Source organism: Photinus pyralis, unplaced genomic scaffold (genome assembly GCF_008802855.1).
Source record: "Photinus pyralis isolate 1611_PpyrPB1 unplaced genomic scaffold, Ppyr1.3 Ppyr1.4_LG5, whole genome shotgun sequence".
In the NCBI taxonomy this organism is placed as follows: Eukaryota; Metazoa; Arthropoda; class Insecta; order Coleoptera; family Lampyridae; genus Photinus; species Photinus pyralis.
In genome coordinates this window covers 23,724,676-23,745,280 of record NW_022170596.1, presented here as the reverse complement: position 1 = coordinate 23,745,280, position 20,605 = coordinate 23,724,676, and the positions used below count along the sequence as shown (strand labels likewise).

Here is a 20,605-nt window from a genome sequence, read left to right as displayed (position 1 = left end):
ATTATTCTGCCGTAAAGACAGCAGATTTTGACATGTTTTTCTTATTATTTCTTATGAACACGATAACTGGTAAATGTTTGGGCCGATTCAGCTCAAACTTTACGCAGTTAAGCATTAATATCCCCCCTCTACAAACTTGGTCGCATCAGATATAACAAAACAAGTTAACAATATTATGAAATACAAAGTAAATATAACAAAAAAAAGTAAAAAGTAAGTAAAACAGTATAACAAGAAAAACGAAAAAATAATAGCTTTCTACGTATAAATTTACACATTAAACATTAAAAAAACATGTTCAGAGTCCTGCAACAAACAAAAACACTTGCGATCGAAACCTTTACAGGACCTGGTGTGTCTAACATCTTCTGGCAGCTTGTTCCACAATTTGGCCGCTTGTATATAAAAGGACGATGCTCCAATGCTTGTCTGAGCCTTAGGAATATTAATATTTGAAGTCCTAGTACCGTAACAATGGAAACTACTGAGTGCCCGAAAGTTTGTGTAGAGATAAAGCGGTATTTGATTAAGAATGATTTTATGCAAAAGTCTTAGCATGTGGTATATTCGATTAGTTCTCATATTTAGCATATTATGATGTTGAAGTATAGGTTGTATATGATCATGATCACTACGTTTAAGATTACACGCAAAACGTAAACAGTGATTTTGAATTTTTTGTATTTTATGTTCGTTAATAGCGGCCAATCATATTATGTGATGAAATGTGAATAACTAAATAAATTGTATTGTGGTTACTTTGTCCGTTCATCTGTCCGTATGCCAAATCAAAACAATTTGCGCATTCGCAATCCGATTTTTTTATTTGGTAAGATATTTAAATTAATGTAGGCACCTCGAATAAAGGTAAAACTAATGCCGAATCAAAAAAAATCATCGCATAGATTTTGTTTTTTTTTATTCATCGCGGACTACTTGATTAATATATAAAAACCGTTGATATAAATTATTTTTTCTATTTCGGTGTCACAATGATGATTTTGTACAACTGTTTTCGGCCGAAAACAGTTGTACAAAGACAGTGATTATAGTCGTTTTTTTTGGTAACTCATCTCTTAATTTGGCAGTTACTAGTTAGTACAAGTAGGTACTTCGTTGGGTACTTTCATGTTTGAACTTCAAAATGTCAGTCTTACTACGCTGCCAACCTAAAACTTAACGGCATAAAAAGTGTTCCCAACATAAAACATGTTAGTTCTAATGTTCCCTATAGTTTCTGATAATGATTTTTTTAATTAAATTTAAGCACCGAAATAGAAAAAATAGTATGAAAAACGCGTGTTACAATGCTTTATTGTAATACTCCTATCTTGCGGACACTCGTGGCTACGCTTCGCGTCGCCACTCGTGCCACAAGATAGTCGTATTACAATAGGTCGCATTGTAACACTTGTCTTTCAATATACTATTCAATTTGATGCTATGATAGCTCCTTGAAAAGAGAATTACGAAATCTATTAACTAATCTACAAATCCAATATAACGCGGATTTAACTTCAGGATGTTGGTAATTGTTCCTCAAAAGTAGCCATCTTGAATTTTTTTGACATCAATCGTAAATTAAACGTAAAAACGTAAATTAACTTTTATATAAAACTTTTTTTAATTTCTCGTATACTTTCGATTATATAAGGCATTGAAGGAAATGACCGATTTTGGTATTTTCGAAATTACGTCTAATCTATTCGACATTTTGAACTTTCACAAGCAAATTTTAAATAAGCTACTAAAATTGCAAAACATCGTCCATTTAACCAATTGTCTATCTTTAAATGCTGACACATGTTTCGGTCTTATTAACGACAATTAATTTTCCAAGCAAACATTATGCTAATATTCTAGTTAAATTGTAAACACAAACAAACAAACAAAATAAAGGCAAACTACCGAGTTAATGCCAAAAACTGAGGACACTGAAGGCTATGTCTCTTCTAATCCGCTGATGGGGAGAACAAAAATGATGGCAAAATCAATGTCACATGTTGAAGGCAGCCACAACATGACTTCCCAATACAGCTCGGGGTTAAAGTCACTTGCAGCTATTTTTGTTTAACACTTACTCATACATATGGTCTACACCAGAAGGAGTAAGAAGGGTCGGTAACATCTAACACGTATTTTGATCCCGTGTTTCAGCTAACATGTGAATAGGGATGAGCCGTGATTTGTCACCTACTCCAGGGTGAAACAACACACGACTAATCCCGATCGATAATATTAGTTGAACCCTGTTGCGTCATAATGACCGTTACTTAAATGATTTGAATTCTGCTTATCTAGAATTACATGTTTACATTGGTTTTTAATTAAGATACATTTTAATTAATAATGGCGCAGCAGGGAGTTTTTAAGGCTCTGCTGCAGTGAAAATTATCATTCAAATTTTCGAAAAAAACAAGTCGCATACGATGTCGAGACAATAAGTGATACTGGAAAAAATAAGTAAAAAAATCGACGTAGTTTCATTCGGCCTTAAAAAATTATTGTATGCTAAAGTAATCAAATCGTTCTTAGCGCATAACTTTGGATCCAGTAAAGATATTGGGGTCAAAATTTTGGAATAGACTTTACTTAACTAACCACATGCCTCTGTGTCTCCAATTTTATAAAATTTTATCTGCGTTCCTAAAAATTGCTTTGCAAACTTTCGTGTAATTACAGAATTTAATACCACACAGTAGTAAAGTGAAAAGCGAAACTCGACACGGTAAGGCATAGGCAATTGTAGAGAGAATGTTGGACAATTTTACCTTTTATTAAATTTTTATAAACAAAGGAGATCTGAGCAAATTAATAAAATCAACACGCCCCTCAAGAAAACCCACCTCTAGTGTTGATAAAAGTATTCAATACAGCCAATCGGGGAATTTTAGCGATAATTTATACCAACACCATTTTATATTTTTCATTAAAATTATATATTCGTATAACAGCATCAAATAGTTACTCTTAAATTGTAAATAAACACAATCTCAATTTCTAAAGATATTTTTTTAATTTATATCTATCTACCTCACATTATCAATAGATAATGCGGTGTGATTAATTATATGATTATACCTATGGCACAGATTAAAATCTGTACCTATGGTTACTTTCATCCAACACAAATAAATAGACTTATAGAACAAATTTTTTCCTCATATGTATAGTAATTCAACACTGTTGGCATGTAATGTACCTAATCTAACAATTTACAATTGTTGATTAGGCACGTTGTTATAAATCTACGGGCCGCCTTTTTTTAGCGCATTTTCGTAAAAATACAAAAATGTCTGGCCACTTTGTTCGCCAGTCTATCCGTTTGTCTGTCCGCCCGCCCGTCTGTCTGTCTGCCCTTACGGCTGTATCGCTACTATATGCTTATCTTAAGTTCTACTTTTTAGCACATTTCCACAAAAATAAAAAATAAATGCGCTATTGTGGCCACTTTGTCCGTCGGTCCGCTCGTTCTATGTGACGCTACTAGTTCTTTATCTTAAGAGCTACCCTTTTTTACATGTTCCATAATTTTACACTTTTGCCGTTTATTAACGATCCTAGATATCGTTTATAAATTTGTAATGCGTCTGTCGTCTGTCTGTTGGTCTGTCCGTCTGTTCCTTTGTCTGTCTGTCCCTCTATCTGTCCGTATGAACGATAACTTTGTTTAGAAATGTTATTAGTTATTAACTGAATTGCATGAAATTCAATATGGGCATAGCTTTAGCCATATAATACGCAATGCCAAAAGTTGAGTCGAATCGATTCAAAATTCGCAGTGCCCTTTTCGGATCTCGACCATTTATAAACCGAATTGCAAACTTTTTTATTTATAAAAGTATTTGAATGAAATGTGATACATAGGCACTTGGTATAAATGAAAATCAAACGCCAGTTTCAAAATTTGGTTTTGCGCATACGCAGTGTCAACGTTTTTATTTATGGAAGCATTTAAATGAAATTTGATACATAGGTGCTTGGAATAAAGGAAAATCTAGCACCAGTTTCAAAATTTTATTTTGCGCATGCGCAGTGCTAACTTTTTTATTTAGAAAAGCATTGAAATGAAATTCTTCTTATAAACAAAAATTGAAGTAGCACGTCAAAAATGGATTGCCCATGTGCAACGCTATCTTTCATATTTGTTGCCGGAAGTGGAAATGCGCTTTATGTATATCGTTTACGATTACTTTTTAACTTGTTCGATATTTGGGTCGTTATGATGTCGAGACTTGCACCAAGGAAGGAATTTTTCTATACGTTTATTACTAAAAAGTCATAATAAAAAATCAATTTTTTTCATGTAGGTATTAGGTACCATAATTTTACACTTTTACCATTTATTGTAGGTACATATAAATTCCATATTCTAAGGTTACAAAATGCTTAGAAAATGAAATTGTAATGACGTGTCAAAGAATAGATTGTGCATGCGTAATGCTAACTTTCTTATTTGTGAACGGATTTTTCTGAAATTTTAAAAGATCTATATATTGTTCCTTATTTATTTATGTCCAAAAATTTAAATATTTGCATGTCCATGTTTATAGGTTTAATGTGTGTTTTTACTTCTTATAATTTGTAACCATTTGACACATTTTTGCGTACGTGTTCCTATAATGTGTAGGTACCTATACAGGGTCATTCTTGACGAGCGTCAGTTAGAAAGATATGGAAAACCATTGAAAATGAAAATAAACTGATAAGTTCTTTAAGGGTTTTGGCACATGATGAATTGAACTAAAATATTTTCAAGATGGCGCCACTTCCGGAAATACCGGAAGTAGCCATCAACTTTGTTATTTTAAATAGGGACCCCCTATTTTTTCTACATTTTCGGATTCTACGTCGAATTTAAGAATTAAAAAAATGTGCTATTGTTTGCGTTTTGCCCGTCCGTCCGTCCGGACCCACTTCTACTGTTTTGAACTACTTCTAGGGGAATGGTCCTAGAGTCCTGGAATTTTTTGCAGTAGGTAGCCTATACCTTGAAGGTCTGTCAGACGGCCATCAAATTTCGCTGTTTCACTCTGTTGTGACGTTACGAAACGTCCATGTTATGTGCCTTTCTTACTGGGTAGTTTTATCCTTCATGGTACTCTAATGAAAGGTCTCAACGAAAGGAATTAATTTCTACCAACCATAGCCCTCCGCGACCTCTTACCGTGATATCGGATTGTCGGAAGAGGGTACTCACAAAGGGCGATTGAGATGTCTGCAAGAAATATATCCATTGGTGATGTCAAAACAAAAGCTATTTCGGTTAAAAAAAAATGTGCTTTATCTGCACAAGAGTTGTGCACAATTTACCCTTGTTTTCATTATTTGCAATTTAGATTGGACTTTTTTTTGTAGTAGGACATTCCTCTCCTTTGTTGTTCTTGGTGCATTTTATTTCAAAATGTGGGCGGATTTTCCCGAAACTAAAAAATCAATTGGGTTACACGTGCTATTTCTTTCGCAAAAAAGACTGATAACGTGGAAATGCGCCTTTTATTGTAGACGATTCTGATAATAAAGTGGAGTTTTACCTGCGCATTGTTATTACATAAAATTCAGATACCTATCAAGAAACTTGCACCACGCAACGAATCCCTTCTTTAGTTACTGAATGTGCAATCATTTACCTATTGTTTTTTATCGGTTACTTCTTGTGCAATTAGGTAGTTGTCTTTTAATTTTAGTGGTTTGTAAAAAATGGTAAACATTTGTAAGTGTCAATTCCAATAATTCGGGTTTGATGAGAAATTTAAACGTAAAAAGGTAAGATAAGGAGCTTCATATGTTCTATCTAACAAGTATTATTTAAAAAAAACCTTTTTGTTGGAGGTATGTGCAGTTTTGGAGCTACAACTTTTTGATCTGGCCTCCTACGTGCCTGAAAAACGGTCACAACCTTTCTTTTATCCTCAGAAACATAACCAATTTTCAATGCGGCCGGACGTTTCTAACCAAAGTGATCGCGCACACAGACAGACGAACAGACAGGCAGCAATATAAAATTATAAAGTATAAACGATCGCGAGGATAATTAATCTAAAAAGACATTATGTAAAATTGCCGTAATTAGCAGATATCATTTATAGCGAAAAATTGGTTTATTTTCATATGAATAGCAAATTTTATCTTAATTTATAGCAATGTCACTAAATACACAATACGCTTCTTTAATATTTGTGCGTTATACACATCCAATAATTAATTTCGTTCAAGTAATGTAAGAATTTACCTCGGAATTTACATATAAAATATAAGTGTGGCCAAACTAAAAGCTAACTAAGAAAATATTCTTTATTTCGAATAGAATACGAGGAGATAAGATTAGCAGAGAATTGTAAAACGTTGAAATATCTGTGCAGTAAAATATCTGCCTTTGAGAGTGGGACAAATGGGTGGAGCTATAATTATTCGTATCTATATTTTAAAAGTAGCGACATCTGAGCGGACTCACTTGTCATAACTGGCGTATGCAGAACCTTACAGACTCCTTCAAACTTATAAGCAAAATTGAACACGCCCAGCAGACACCGCAACTTAACTTTGCTATAAAAATGTTTTATACTTATAAACTTATATTATAAGGAAAAATGGCCGTCTAACATAACGGAAAATGCTGTCCGCAACCTGGCTACTATTATACCTACCTTATGTTTATAAATAAGGTAAACCAATCAAATTCCAGCAACAATAAATTTATCCGCAAGCGCGTTTCACTAAATTTCCCTTACGTTATATCATAAGAAAAAATGGCAGTCTAACGTAACGGAAAATACGTGTCCGCAAACTCGCTATTAATTATTGTCATTTTTGGTTACATTAGGGATACGTTCGAAAAAAAGGTGGCCACTCCGTAGGGATGGTAATGGTACGATAGCAATACCGGAAATAAACTTTAAATTTAAATAAGCATGTAGGTGAACGCGGAGTTTTGATTTTTGATTTTTTTGTTAATATCCAAATTATTTCGAATTGGAATTTCGTCGGTTCTGCGGCGCCTTTTCCTTTTCACGTTTGATAGAACTTTTCCGTAAGGTAATTGTAATTAAAATTATCTTCAGGTAGTCGTCGGCATAAATGTTTTAAGGGCTTGAAGGACAATCAGTAAATTTAACTACCCGTTACAAACTGACCATTTCCAATGAAAAATCAACCCACGAAAAAAATTGAGAAAAGAAAGTTAGAAAACTAAAATATTTTTTCGGCAAAACACGGTTATTTTGATGTGAAAACTTTGGCAGTGTACATTAGGCATAAATAATAAAACTGTGAAAAACCTTTTTTTTAATATATGAGTTTTTAGCGCCGTGACGTCATATAGCTGTTTTTTCAAATAGTAACCCACATTTTCTATTAACGAGCCTAAATTTTCGAGTAGTTACCAATTCAAATACTGGTATTAAGAGGGAGCAAAGTGACTGTAGACAATATGTCAATTATTGGTAATAAATACAAACAAAGTAAAAAAAGAGCGCGTGAAGTCGCAACAACGTGAGTTTAGGACCGAGGTATTTATTTACGAGAACGTATCATAAAAAAATTATCGACCATCGTGAACTAATTAGAATTATCAATTTAGTAAATGGAAAATTTCGTTTTTGTCCGAGTATAACAAAGACACGGAATTCGGAACAGAACGAAAAAAATAGCGGGTTATACACGATACTCTTGTAGCAAACATTTTTGCCTAGAAAAGATATCAACACTAACTGGAGTGTAGCGGTCATTTCTTTTACGAGTTACTGTAAAGTTTGTGACTACCAGTTATTTCGTAGTCTTATATTATATGAACGCGCGTTTGAACGTCACTAAACTAATTTATATACAAGGTGTCCCATACATCTTAAGACAGTCGATTAAGGCGGAAACTAGCGAGGATATCAAAAAATGATTTATATAACATATTCTTCATATGGAGAAGCCCATTCAATGATGCTATGCACATTTTCAGGTGTAGGGCAAGTTAATTTTTTGAAATAGAGAGTCTATACTTTTTATTCATTATTTTTATTACACATCGGAAGATCATAAACTTTCGTGGGAAAGATTTTTTGCCTACAGTTACAATTTTTTGAAGCCACTCTTCCAAAAACGCGATTTTTGAGTTGTTCTGTCAACCCCATCGGATTTTTTATTAAAATGAGCTAGCTGATTGGTAATAAATTTCTGATAGTAAAAACTTGTCGAGTATTTCTTTGTATTAAAATGAACGCAATCGTCTAATATCAGTCGCCATTACAATAAATTGTTTCTGAATTTTGTCTTATATCGCTCTTTGCCAATTATTAAATTTCATATTACTGTATTAGGTATGCGGAGAAATATAACGATACCTGAGAGGATCTCATGTAAAACGGAATTATGTCGAACCCTTATACATCAACTACGAAGTTATCTATGGTAACAGAAGTAATTACTTAGTTATAGGTAGACATAACATTTACGGTGCTAACATGCCTGCAACTCCATTTAATCAATAAGATTACGTAATATATTTAACATTCAAATAACGCCGGTATGAATGGCTTGCACGACAATTATCTAATAAATCACCTGGCCCTCTTAGTCATCTATATTAAAGGAAGTTCGACCAGACGTAACCTCCAGAAAATAAGATTGATTGAGACATATGAAGGGTCATTCATATGGGTTTTGTATGTTATAGTACTCTAATTCTGTGTCACCTTTCATTTATAGTTTATACTTCATTCCAAGTTTATAAATAGAGTAATTGTATATAATGGACATTTAATGGAACTAATTACTTTAGTATAATCACTCATTGCCTCATACTTATAATTTTCAATGTTCAAAGTTCATAATGATTTGTTGCGAAAAACATTTGACGCCAAGGAAGCAGCAACGTAAGCGAGAATCTTGCAATGATTTCATCCCCAATATTATCTTCGAAAGTTGACAGATTTACCATTATATTAGCTTTGAATATGTTATATTCAAAGCCATTAGTAAGACAGCGTGATGTTGGTGCACAATACTTTTTCTCCTAGCCACTGTATTGTACTACTGCTGTATGGTTTATTGTCACGCACAACTTGTGCACATTACCACTTGATACTCGTAAAGTCAATGAAATTGGAAATTATTTCTAGCTTCCTATTACTATAGCCGCTAGGGGGTGAAACATGCCCTACAATTTCTACAAAACAATGAAACCGAGTTTGTTCTATTTCATACCAGACGATATATTAACAAGATACAAATAATCGCATACGATGTTCAGAAGGGGATTTTTTTGCTACTCAGCTCGTATTCGGAAACCAGAATTTTAATTCGGCTCGTATTCAACACCACGGATCCTTCCACTCGATTGGCGAAGGTTTGACATTGCTGTCTCTTTTCGAGTTCTACGAGGAACAGAAGGAGAGGCAGAGGGAGAAAATCATCTTAATTCTTAAAAAATGCGCTAAAAATTAAAACTTGATTATTTAATTACCAGTCTCCCTAACGTCCTAAAGATTTACCAGGATTTTCGGAAACTGCTGCAGTATCATTGTCGCTGAGTGCTTCAAGTCCCGTTATCCTTTTTCCCAGTATGTTCCGTACAACAGCATCTGTAGGACTTGTAGAGAAATGAACCTTTCACCGATGTGCTCTCTGGTCAATCGCAAAAGGTCTACGATAATGAAGTCTTGTACCTTTACACGGGAACAATTAGAAAGTTCCCAATTATGTTCGGCAGCTGGTTTTGCTCATCAGCGGTTAAAACACGACAATAATTTTGACATAATTCTTGTACGAAAACGGCTGCTTCGTTACACCTGGACCTTATAAAATTATGCGGTCCGAATTTTGGAGATTTCACGATTTCCTCTGATTGCGCAATCCGCCAGTGAGGAGAATGTCATTTAAAATTACGTTATCTAGGTATAAAACAGGGGCAATCCTGCAACCGATGTCGATGCCCTTATGTCTCGTGCCCTAATGTCCTAGACCCTTCCCATTTCTCTGAAAACTACGTGCATTCAGCCCGGAACTGTTCCACCAATATAATCTAATTTGTTTTAGCCAATCAAATCCCTAGAAACTTATTTACGTAGATTCTCAAATCGGCAAAATTGGCAGTTTTCCAGCTGCGTAGTGCCATTATCTACGACCGGATATGATTCAGCTGGACCTTACCGTATCTTTCATTAATTTTGGCATATCGTTCTTGACTCCGCTTCGGGAACTATTCACCAAAAAAAAAGCGAGTGAGCAAGTGACAACCTAAATAAAATTATCACGAGTGGGTGATTGAATAGCAAACCCCCTGAAGTGATTTGTGATTGGCCTAATGATCCTCCCTCATCATTATTCATTACGAAGCATTTGTTTTTGCGAATCTCTCAACTTTCATAAAACGGTAATACTATTGCGATCAAAAATGAGTTGCTGTCGAGTCACCTTTGCAATTTTTGTTTACATGGGAAATCGTACTTAACTTGAACTTCCAAAGGCGACTCGGCAGCAACTCTTTTTTGATCGCCCATTACTTCGTAATTAAAGAATTATCTACTCTGGATGTTTCAAGCATATGTTTAAACACATTTATGAGAAGGAGAGTTAGTTTGGCAGCTTTTTGCACATCCCCTTTATACCCTTTTCCTCAGCTCTGTTGATAATTGTATTGATCTGAATTAACATTCCGAATAGCTACTGATTTTGATGGGGTTTGAAGGAGGTCGAGGAGAAGCGCTATGGTTGGTAGAAATTAAATTCCTGTCGTTGAGATCTTTCATTAGAGTACCATGAAGGATAAAACCAGTTCCTCCCCCCCCAACCCCGTACTTGATAAGAGGACAGAAAGAAAGGCAGTAGTTGATAGAGACGGTTCCTTTCGTTGCGACCCCCCCCCCTCAGGCCCCGTCGCTCACTGATCTCGAAAAAGAATCGCACGGGAATGTTATAGTTTGTACAAACCAATTTATTTCGATAAGACCTTTCATTAAAATACCATGAAGGGTAGAACATGTTTTTCCCCCCTCCCCCATTTTCTAAAGTTTAACTTGTCACCACTAAAGATATGCGTATGCAAAATCTGAGACCAATTGGTTGTCGTATGTAAAAGTTATGCACGTTTTCCTTTCAAAAACAGCATCTCAGGATAAAATTCGTGGAGGGGGGGCCTTTTAGACAGCGAAATTTGATGGCTGTCTGACACACCTTCAAGGTATAGGCTACATACTGCATAAAAAAATCCAGGGCTCTAGGACCATTCCCTTAGAAGTAGTTCGAAACGGCAGAAGTGGCTCCGGACGGACGGACGGACAAAATGCAAGCAATAGCACATTTTTTTATTCTTAAAAAATGCGATAAAAAATCTCGATAAAGACTTAATTTTATTAATTTAGTAATCTCCGTAGCCTCGGCCACTTTCAACAACTTCAAGGCATTATTTAAACGAATGTTGAATAACACATAAAATGTCTATGGACACGAATATCAAATTTAACATGAAAACTCTAATCTGGGTCACAATTTGGGTTCGATTAAATACACAGCTACTTGATTGACAAAGACAAAAATTTATTCACTAAGACATAAAAAATTAAACACATAAGCTGAAAGAAAGATATGCTTTGAGGACCAGATTTACACATACAACGCATGCATGCGATCGATATACAATTTATTAAAGAAATTTTACTACATACAGTTTTTAATAATTCAAAAACTGTTCGTTATCTTCTTTTCTATTACACTTAATCTTGATAACACGAACCGACTCTGTTGAATTTGATGATAAATCTTGTGGCTTTTCGGACAGTAGCAAGAATAAATCTTACTTTAGCGAATAAAGTACTTAACACTTCTCGCGAACTCGATTAATTTATTTGTCGTACATTAAATGAACTAACGTTCTTCAATAAACAAAGTTCACCATCAAAAAGTGAACGCCGTGTTAACATGCCCAAAGCGGTCCGTGCACTAACACTGGCGAACTACCACAAAAAATCCCCGTTTTTCGTTCCTTTCTCGTATTTAAAGGATCACCTCTCTTCCACATTATAAATCTCCTTTAAGATTCCGTAATCAAACAGGTAATCAGATCAAAATTTGATCAACGCCAGCTTTGTTATAAACCGCATACCTGGTGTGTTCTTATCAGCGTGCTTATCTTGAAACTAATTCAATTTCACTGTACGCAACGCCATAACAAAAGTTCGTATCGTAATGACCAGATAAATCTTTCAATATAACGCGCAGAATGACCAGCTGTTTCTACCTTTCAGTGTTACAATGATTTCCCACGTCTTTTTCCCGAATATTATGCCTTAATTTCTGCAGTAGTGTGGCAGAATAAACTGAGTTGACTGTGGTGTTGCGTTTTTTAATGTCAATAAGAAAAATACCCTCACAATACCAAAAGATCGGCGAATTTTTTCCATTCATCTGGTCCATCAACTGATCTTTAAGGTCTTGAGGAGAAACACTTGCTCGAGTAAGGAATTTAATCACAACTCGATACTCGAATTTATGCTTTCTTGACATGGCGTTAATAAGACAAACGTAAATAAGAAAATAAGGTTATAAAACTTACAACAACAAACAAAAATGCGTAGAACTTTCTTTTTAAAGTTGTAGTGAAGTCTGCTATTTCCCCAATAACTCATTGGGCTTCATTAATGATTTTTTTTGTTCCAGATAAGCCATTTACAATTTTGGCCCCATCGAACGCCGCCAAGCTACACGCGACCGGTACACAGCGAGAAAATTTCATCAAACAGATAATCCTAGACCACGTAGTATTAGGATCGATAGTTAACATTACAAATAATACAAAAGAAATATCTTTTGAGACACTAAGAGGCAAAACTGTACACGTACGTCGCAAAGAGGATAAGTTACTGGCGAATGACGTGCTCATACTTCAGTCTAATGTAGGTGTTCCCAACGGTGTGATAATCGTTTTGGACAAGTACCTGTTCTCAGATGAGCTTTCTATTAAGAAAAATACGTCACAAGCAAAACTGAACGTTAGCTCTCACACCGTAGTGACTGTGAAGGAACAGCCATCGGTTCAGTCTAATACAACATTTATTCAAAATGTTCTACAAGTCTTATCCTACCTTAAAAGCGGCGTTAGAGTCTTCCAACATTTCCTGTCGAGATCCAATGTTTCCAAATTACTAGAAGACGGTAAGTTGACAAGCGATATAAAATTGCGACGTTTCTTCCGGAAAAAGGAATATAATTTGATTTAGAATTGAAATACGTGTCTGTATTTTCAAATCTGACGCAACTCGATTCTGTTTATAGCGAATTTCATGACGATATTCCATAAACCAAAGTTTCTGAATGTGCGAGTTTAATGAGAACTAGAGTTTACGTCACTACCGTAATGTAATTTGCAGTACAAGTCGGTCATGAGTAAAGCTGCACCAAGAGGAACTATTGTAAAGTTTTGGTGCAAATTGAACAAAGTTGCGTTTTAGAAATGAATCGTCCAAATCCCAACTTAGTTTTGCCGTGTTGTGTTGGATGAGCTCCGCAAAACTAGAATTTCTATAAACATGGAAAGGTCACATTTTCCATTCCTTAGAAAATTCTTTGTTTTTAGTGGAAAAAGAAATTCAATTTGAGTTGAAGGTGAAGGTTAATTTGAGGTTTTTGGGTATGATGAAATCACAGCTACTGAAAAATGGGTGGTTAAATTTGCTTTTTAGCCCTCTCTTGTGTTTCATTTAATTTTCATTAACCTTGCACGTTATGTTTGCTTTTCATGTTTGTATTTCATTTATCGTTGTTGTATTAATTAATTTGTATGATAACTTTACGCAATTACTTTATCACAGTACAATGTTATGGTAGCACACCCTCAAAATCGGTTGTGCCTTATTTCGATATACAGAAATTTCACAACCCTGTGCGTGGTGTAGAAATATTCTTACAACAAATTCTTATAAATTCACTTTATAACCACATAAATAATTTATTGTAAGGAAAATTGATAAACTTTCTGAATTAGGTAACTTATTCCTATATCCCTATTGTGCGGAAACTTTCGCAATTAATTTTCTGCAGCTCATTAATTATCGGGCTAAATAGCGTTCTTTTATAAACTTAAGAGATAGAGATGTTTCCAAATTGGGTTCAGACACGGTTTAAATACTTCTCGCGATGCTAGTTTTATGCATTTCAAGATTTCCGTTAGTGTCGCGCACGATTCTTTATTGAGAAATTAGCTCAAAGCATAATAATTGTTATTCTTTGTTATTGCAGGGAAAATTTAACAATATAATATTTTTCTTTAAGGCATTTCCAATACTTCAGATTTTAGCTTCTGGATTCAACGGCCTTGAATTCTGCAAGTGGTTTTTAAGTTCATTTAATTATTAGAACCTTGGAAATACTTCGTATGCGTATTCTTCAAATTATTACTCCTTAGATTCTTTTGTTCCTGAATTTTGCACATTTTTTGGATTTTTGGATTCTTCAAAATCTTTCATTTTATCGAATTTTTTCTATTTGCCGTTTCTTGGAACGTTTTTTCAATTTTCTGAGAGGTTCTTCGAGTTTCTCAAATTCTTTAGAACGATCAAAACTTTCGGATTCTTTGAATTCTTCAGTTTCATCTATAATACTTTCGATTTTTCGGGTTTTCTTACTTATTTGTATTCGTCTGCTTCGAATTCTTCAGATTATTTCAATTATTCTAATTCTTTCGGTTTCCTTTGAATTTTCAAGTTTTTCGAATTCTTAATATCCGCAGACGCTTCAGATTTTTGAGGTTGTTCGAATGATTTCGAACTTTCGAATTTTTTGTATCCATAAGTCTTCAGGTTCACCTGATTTGGAATCTTTCGAATTATTGGTTTCCATTTATTTCTTTAATTTTTTCATTTTATTTTTGTAGGTTTCTTGGCATGCATTCAAATTGTCTGGATTATTTAGAAATTTCAATTTACATTCATGTGTTACTTAAATTCTTTGGATTTTTCCTTTTTCACAGGGCATTTGAATCTTCTGTTCTTTGCTTCCTTTGGATCTTCCGTATTTTTGGTTTTCTTTAGATTCTTCTCCTTTCATTCTTCGGAACCATCAAATGCTCGCATTTTTCAATATGCATATTTTCTGATTGTTTGCTTTCTCCCTATTTTTAGGATACTTCACATTTTTCCATTTTTTTTATTTCATAATATTCTTTCAATATTTTAAAGTTAAGAGTTCGAATTCTTCTCTGATTTATTCTACGGGTTTTATCCAATTCTCTGGTTTCTTTTTATCTGTATGATTTTTTAAATTCTTCCATTTTCTCATTCGCCCGTTTCTTCAGATCCTTTGAATTGTTCCGTTTTTTGGGTTTTTCTCCTCTCATTCTTCGGATCTATCAAACTCTCTTATTCTTCAGCTTCTTCGAACTCTTTGGGTTTTCTGGTTTTTGGGTTTCTTCCTCTTTTTAGGATATTTCACATTCTTCTTTGTTTGGAATCTTGCATTCGTCTTGAAATTACTTCTATTCGTCTAGAGTTCTTCAAATTTTTAGAATGGTTCAAATTTCGCCTACTCTTCCCATTTTTTTTATTTTTGCGATTCTTAACCTTATGTTATTTTCTTATTTTCGAGTTTATACGGGCCCGTCTAGATGCTTAAGAATTTGAAAATTTTTTCGTTCTAGCATTCTCCAAAAGCTTCAAATTTTTAGGATCATTCAGAGTGCTAATTCTTCAGATTCATTGGACTATTCTGTTTTTTTCGAACTTTTCCAATTTTTCAGACTCTTCCTAGAGTTTTGAATTTTCGGATCCTTCTGCTTATTTGGGTTTTTGTGACTCCATTTCTCACACTCAACATGACAACAATGGGCAATCAAGAAGGATATAACAATAAAGGGAATAGTGATAGAAAAAGGGGAGGAGTGGAAAAATGGCTAAAAGAAAAGAAGAGGCGGAAACTGAAGTAAGGGGAAATAACGTAGTAATCGTGGAACTAATATGAGAAAAGAAGAGAGGAGTTATGAGACGAAAGGGAAAGAAGGTGGAGGTAATGAAGTGTTGTTTAGTGAAGGAGGTAATGAAGACATTAATTAAGACGTTGATTTATAAGATTTTCATTGGCAAGATCGATTTCGACCAGAGAAAATCTTATAAATAAGAATGTTAATTAATGTCTTCATTACCTCCTTCACTAAACAACACTTTTCACTAGAGATGGAACAGTACATCCAGCGAAAGGGAAGTCAAAGGGAAGCGGAATATACATAGATAACGAGTTGATATATGAAGAAAACAGATGGAGGATCAAAGACAAAGGATTAGTGAGAACAGATACGAAAATAACGGGAGAGGAAAGGGCGTGGTTTGGATTTAAAAACTAAAAACAAAAGAGAAAATAGAGAGGAGGATAGAAGGGGGGGGGGGGGGAGCACAGACACAAACAACGGAAGTTAACAGAAAAAACACAGGAGTTGAATAATGTAAAGGAGAGTATTAAAAATGCCATAACGCGGAAACAAATAAGGGGAGGGGAGACATGAAAGGAGTGGTCGGACAAAGAGTGTACAGACGAGAGAAATAGATATACACAAATGATGGAGAAAGAAAGAAGAGAGAAGAGAAAATTTACAAGACGTTAAAGGACAGAATCAAGGAACTGTATGAAGAGACAAGATTGAGGATAAGAATAAAAGGGGAGGGATCCGAAGTGTTATGGGGATGTAAAAGACAGGAATGCTAATTTAATCTCTACTAACGAGACATGGAAAAAGTGGTAAGATAGTAGTGGGAAGAAGAAAGATCTGGTCTCTGGCATACGCGGACGACGCAGTGATCATGGCAACAGAGGTACAACAGATGAGGGAAATGTTGGGAAGAATAGAAAGCTATTAGGAAAGGAAAGGATTTGAGTTCAATGTAGAAAAGTCGAAGATGATAAGATTTGGGAAGGGAGGTGGAAGGAAAAAAATGGAAGGGGGGAAAGAATAGAAGAGGTAAAAGAAATTAAGCATTTAGGGTACCAAATACAAAGAAACAATGGAGCAAATGCGCAGAGAAGAGAATTAAGATAAAAGGGGGGTGGTTGCGATGAGACAGGTGCGCGGAATTGGAGAGAGGGGGTTCAAGAATGATTTTAGAACAAGAAAGTATACATTCGATGCAATGGGGAGAGGGGTGCTCATGTACGGAACGGAGATATGGGGGTGGAAGGAATGAGAGGAACTGGACTTGTATATTAGAGGAAGAAACAAAAATGGAAAAGATAAGGATAGTGCAGGGTGGTAACATTCGAGGAAAGGAGCGATAGAGAAAGCGAATTGGTGATAGAATGCTTGACAACGAGGATGAACGCAAAAGGAATGTGAGAAGAGCAAAGTGAAAAATATTACAAAAGAAATTGATGCGGACGGGACGGGACGGAGGTGGAAAGGAGAGGGGTAGGAAAGTGAGCTGACGAAAATATATCTAAATGCACACATATCCCAACAGAGGGTGAAGATAGGGAGCGGACAGTAGTAGTAGCTATAAAGAGCTAATAAGAGAGTGGGTACCAACATATTTGTGGGAAGGAAGGAAAAACATTACAACAATAGCCAGATTCAGATGCGGAAAGAGAGAGAAAGATAAATGATGAGATGAGATCAATTATAAATTATAATTTGTTTTGCCATTTTGGCGTCCAATAAAAATTGATTGATTGATTGAGGAAGACAAGGGTAAGAAGAGAGTACGAAGAGTGTAGGAAGACAGTAAAGAAGACAGTCTGCAGTGGAAATTCCCCGTATTTACTGTGTGAAAATTTTGATTTACATTAAAAATAAAATTCCAAAAACTAAGGAAACTTCCACGACCAACTAATTTACATAATTAGATAATATGTAAAAGAAATTTAGGTGTATATCGAGAACTAGCTACCGTTACACCTGAAGCTGTATTTTGTGTTTAATGTATAAACAGCGGACTGTTTTCTAGAATCACCACAATGGAGGGATATAGGGAGATTATATTTTGGCTGATCATCCTCGATTATGGGAAGTGTAAATATGAAATTTTCCTGATCCCCTTAAATTCGCTTTTGTTATTTTGTATTTCGCAACAAAATAATTTATGAACTAAATAAAACAGAGATAACTTACAGTAGATTGCTATCTATACTATTAATCACTCGGGGACCGATAAATGGGTGGAAATGTGCTCTGTCGACGTTTAGAAAAACTATTCCCTCTCTACAGTGCCCAATAATTTATCATTCCACCTCATTAATTAAAAATAATTGTATTGAAATGAAATTCAGTAGATACTGAATTCGGAGAGTATTTTAGAGCTAAGGATTTGTAATGCAAATTTCTCTTGTTTCGAGATTGATTGCTTCTGAGTGACACAGATCTGTTTACTCTTTTCTTGCAGGTGAAAACTATACGGTGTTTGTTCCAACCGATCACGCTTTCCACCGATGGCATCCTATCGATTGGGGATTTTACCCCTTTAGCGTGCCCGAGTTTACTGAAAGTGTTATAATTAATCATTTCGTCAAGGGAAACTATCTACAGGATGACGTTAAGGATAATCAAATTGTTACGACATTGGGAGGGCGACAAATCGTTTTTCGCAAAATACGTAATTATCTTTTTTCTTGTTACATTTCGGTACTGACATTTTTTCTATCATTAGCTTTTTTAATGGTAAATGGAGTTCAAGTCGTGAAAGGGGATACACCTGTTGCGAACGGAAACATTATGTTCACGGGAGAAGTTTTATTCGTGAATGAGTCGGTTGTATCGCGTTTACATCAGCAACACAGAGACAAAGAGACGCCGCCACTTCTAGCATTTCCATGGTTTGGGGCGCAATTTCTGTCGCACGCCTTCCTAGCGTTGGAGAGGGATAGGAGATTTTCGCACATTACACGGTTTTTAAATTTGGCGGATTTAGCTCCCCACGTTTCCGGAACAGGTTACACGTTCTTCGTGCCCGTAGATACGGCGTTTGAGGCAATCGGACTGGATAAGATGCCCGACAATTACTTATCAAATGGAAACGGCTTGCAAGTTCTATTAAACCACTTCGTCAAAGGAAGACTATATGACAGAGATTTAAAGGACGGAACGGAGTTGCTGTCGTTGGGGAATAGCACAATCAAGATCGCCCGAAAAAAAGGTAACTCTCCAAGTTATCTATATAGTGTGTAATCGTTTTCTTTCAGAAAGGGTCGATGTCAACGACGCAGTTATAGTTGAAAGTGAAGTGTTTGTATACAATTTAGGGACCATGTTTTACATTGACAAAGTTTTGTTTTCCAAAAGAGATTTTTTACCCACAAGTACTATAGCCAACGACATAATACCGACACAGCGTCGCAAAGTACCAAGCATCGTTGAGAAGGTCCCCGACGAGTTGCTGGAAGAGATGGGCTTGGAACCAGATCTGCTAACCGAAAACGACGCAACAACCTCCACAACAGTTTGGAGCACACCAAACGTGACCAGCAGTTCAAATGCCACGATAAAATAATGTTCATCCAATAAACTTGAGAACCATAAGTGTGCGCTTTGTAAATTAAGTATTTAGTGGGCGAATGCGTATATGTTTCTATCATCTGCATCCTTCATCCAGCCAAAAGTATAAAATTAGCTTTGTAAAATAAAATTGACTGATGTAAATGATCATAATAATATAAAAGTAAATATTTTACAAATTTGTAAATTTTATTATGTAACTTACACATTATGGCTAGTTACAGTATGTGTAGTTATAAATGTTATTACTTAATAAGTTTATTACTCGATTTAATAAGAATTATGTTACAATGTATATGTATGTTTTAATGTAAGAAAGGGTGATTATTTTAGTACAAAATATAGTATGAAGTAGTGTTGGCGTTTTAATCGAAATTTTCTTGTCTCAATTGGAAGAAGTAAGTAGAAGCAACTAATGGAACAAATGCTGTAATAATTTTTGTGAATTTTGAAATAGTTTGTTGATCCTATCTTTCGGCAAATAATTTCAAATACTGTAAAAGCTTTTACTTCCCTGTCACAATAAACCAGCAACAATCCTGAAAATCTCAAGAAGAACCAGGATGCAAAGTAGGTAGGGATTAATCAAAGCAACTAAGCGGTCGTTTTGAAATGTTCTCACAATATTTACAACGGAAATAATCTCCAAGTTAAATGACTCAAAAGGTTACATCGTTTTCAATGCGAACTCGAATGCGAATACTATAACAGTTATCTATAGTTGTTAAAATAAATACTCTGTACATCTTCTGGGCAGGTTGGGCTACCCCGTCGGAACGAACGGACCGCTAACACAATTTGCTTGAACTTTGGTAGTCCGTGCAAATCGGTTGCTTTAAGTTAAACGGTCCAATTACTTTTACCTTCTAGAAACAATTGTTCATTACGAAGTGCCCTTTCAATTCCATTCATTTACCATGTGTTCATTCAAGCTGGTAGCTTTCACCCATGTACGGCGTGTTCATTAATTCCGACATAAATTTAGGACCGTTGTTATTTGTATTATTAATTAATGATTTGGTTGATGTAGTAAAGCATGCGAATGTCTTGTTGTTCGCAGATGATCTAAAATTAAGCTATGAAATCAGAAACGTCTTGGATTGTAAAAAATTGCAGAGAGACCTTGATTCTATAGTTCAGAGTGGAGTAGCG

The 20,605-nt window shown here is 35.1% G+C and overlaps 1 protein-coding gene across 1 annotated transcript; it reads left to right on the top strand.

The window, feature by feature from the left end:
* Positions 1 to 8,821: 8,821 nt before the first annotated feature.
* Positions 8,822 to 19,809, top strand: LOC116170630. Its single transcript, XM_031487134.1, has 5 exons — positions 8,822 to 8,864; positions 12,646 to 13,140; positions 18,345 to 18,554; positions 18,609 to 19,094; positions 19,141 to 19,809. The coding sequence occupies exons 1-5, from the start codon at positions 8,822 to 8,824 to the stop codon at positions 19,446 to 19,448; spliced, it is 1,542 nt and encodes a 513-aa protein (XP_031342994.1). The 3' UTR covers positions 19,449 to 19,809.
* The last annotated feature ends 796 nt before the right edge of the window (positions 19,810 to 20,605 follow it).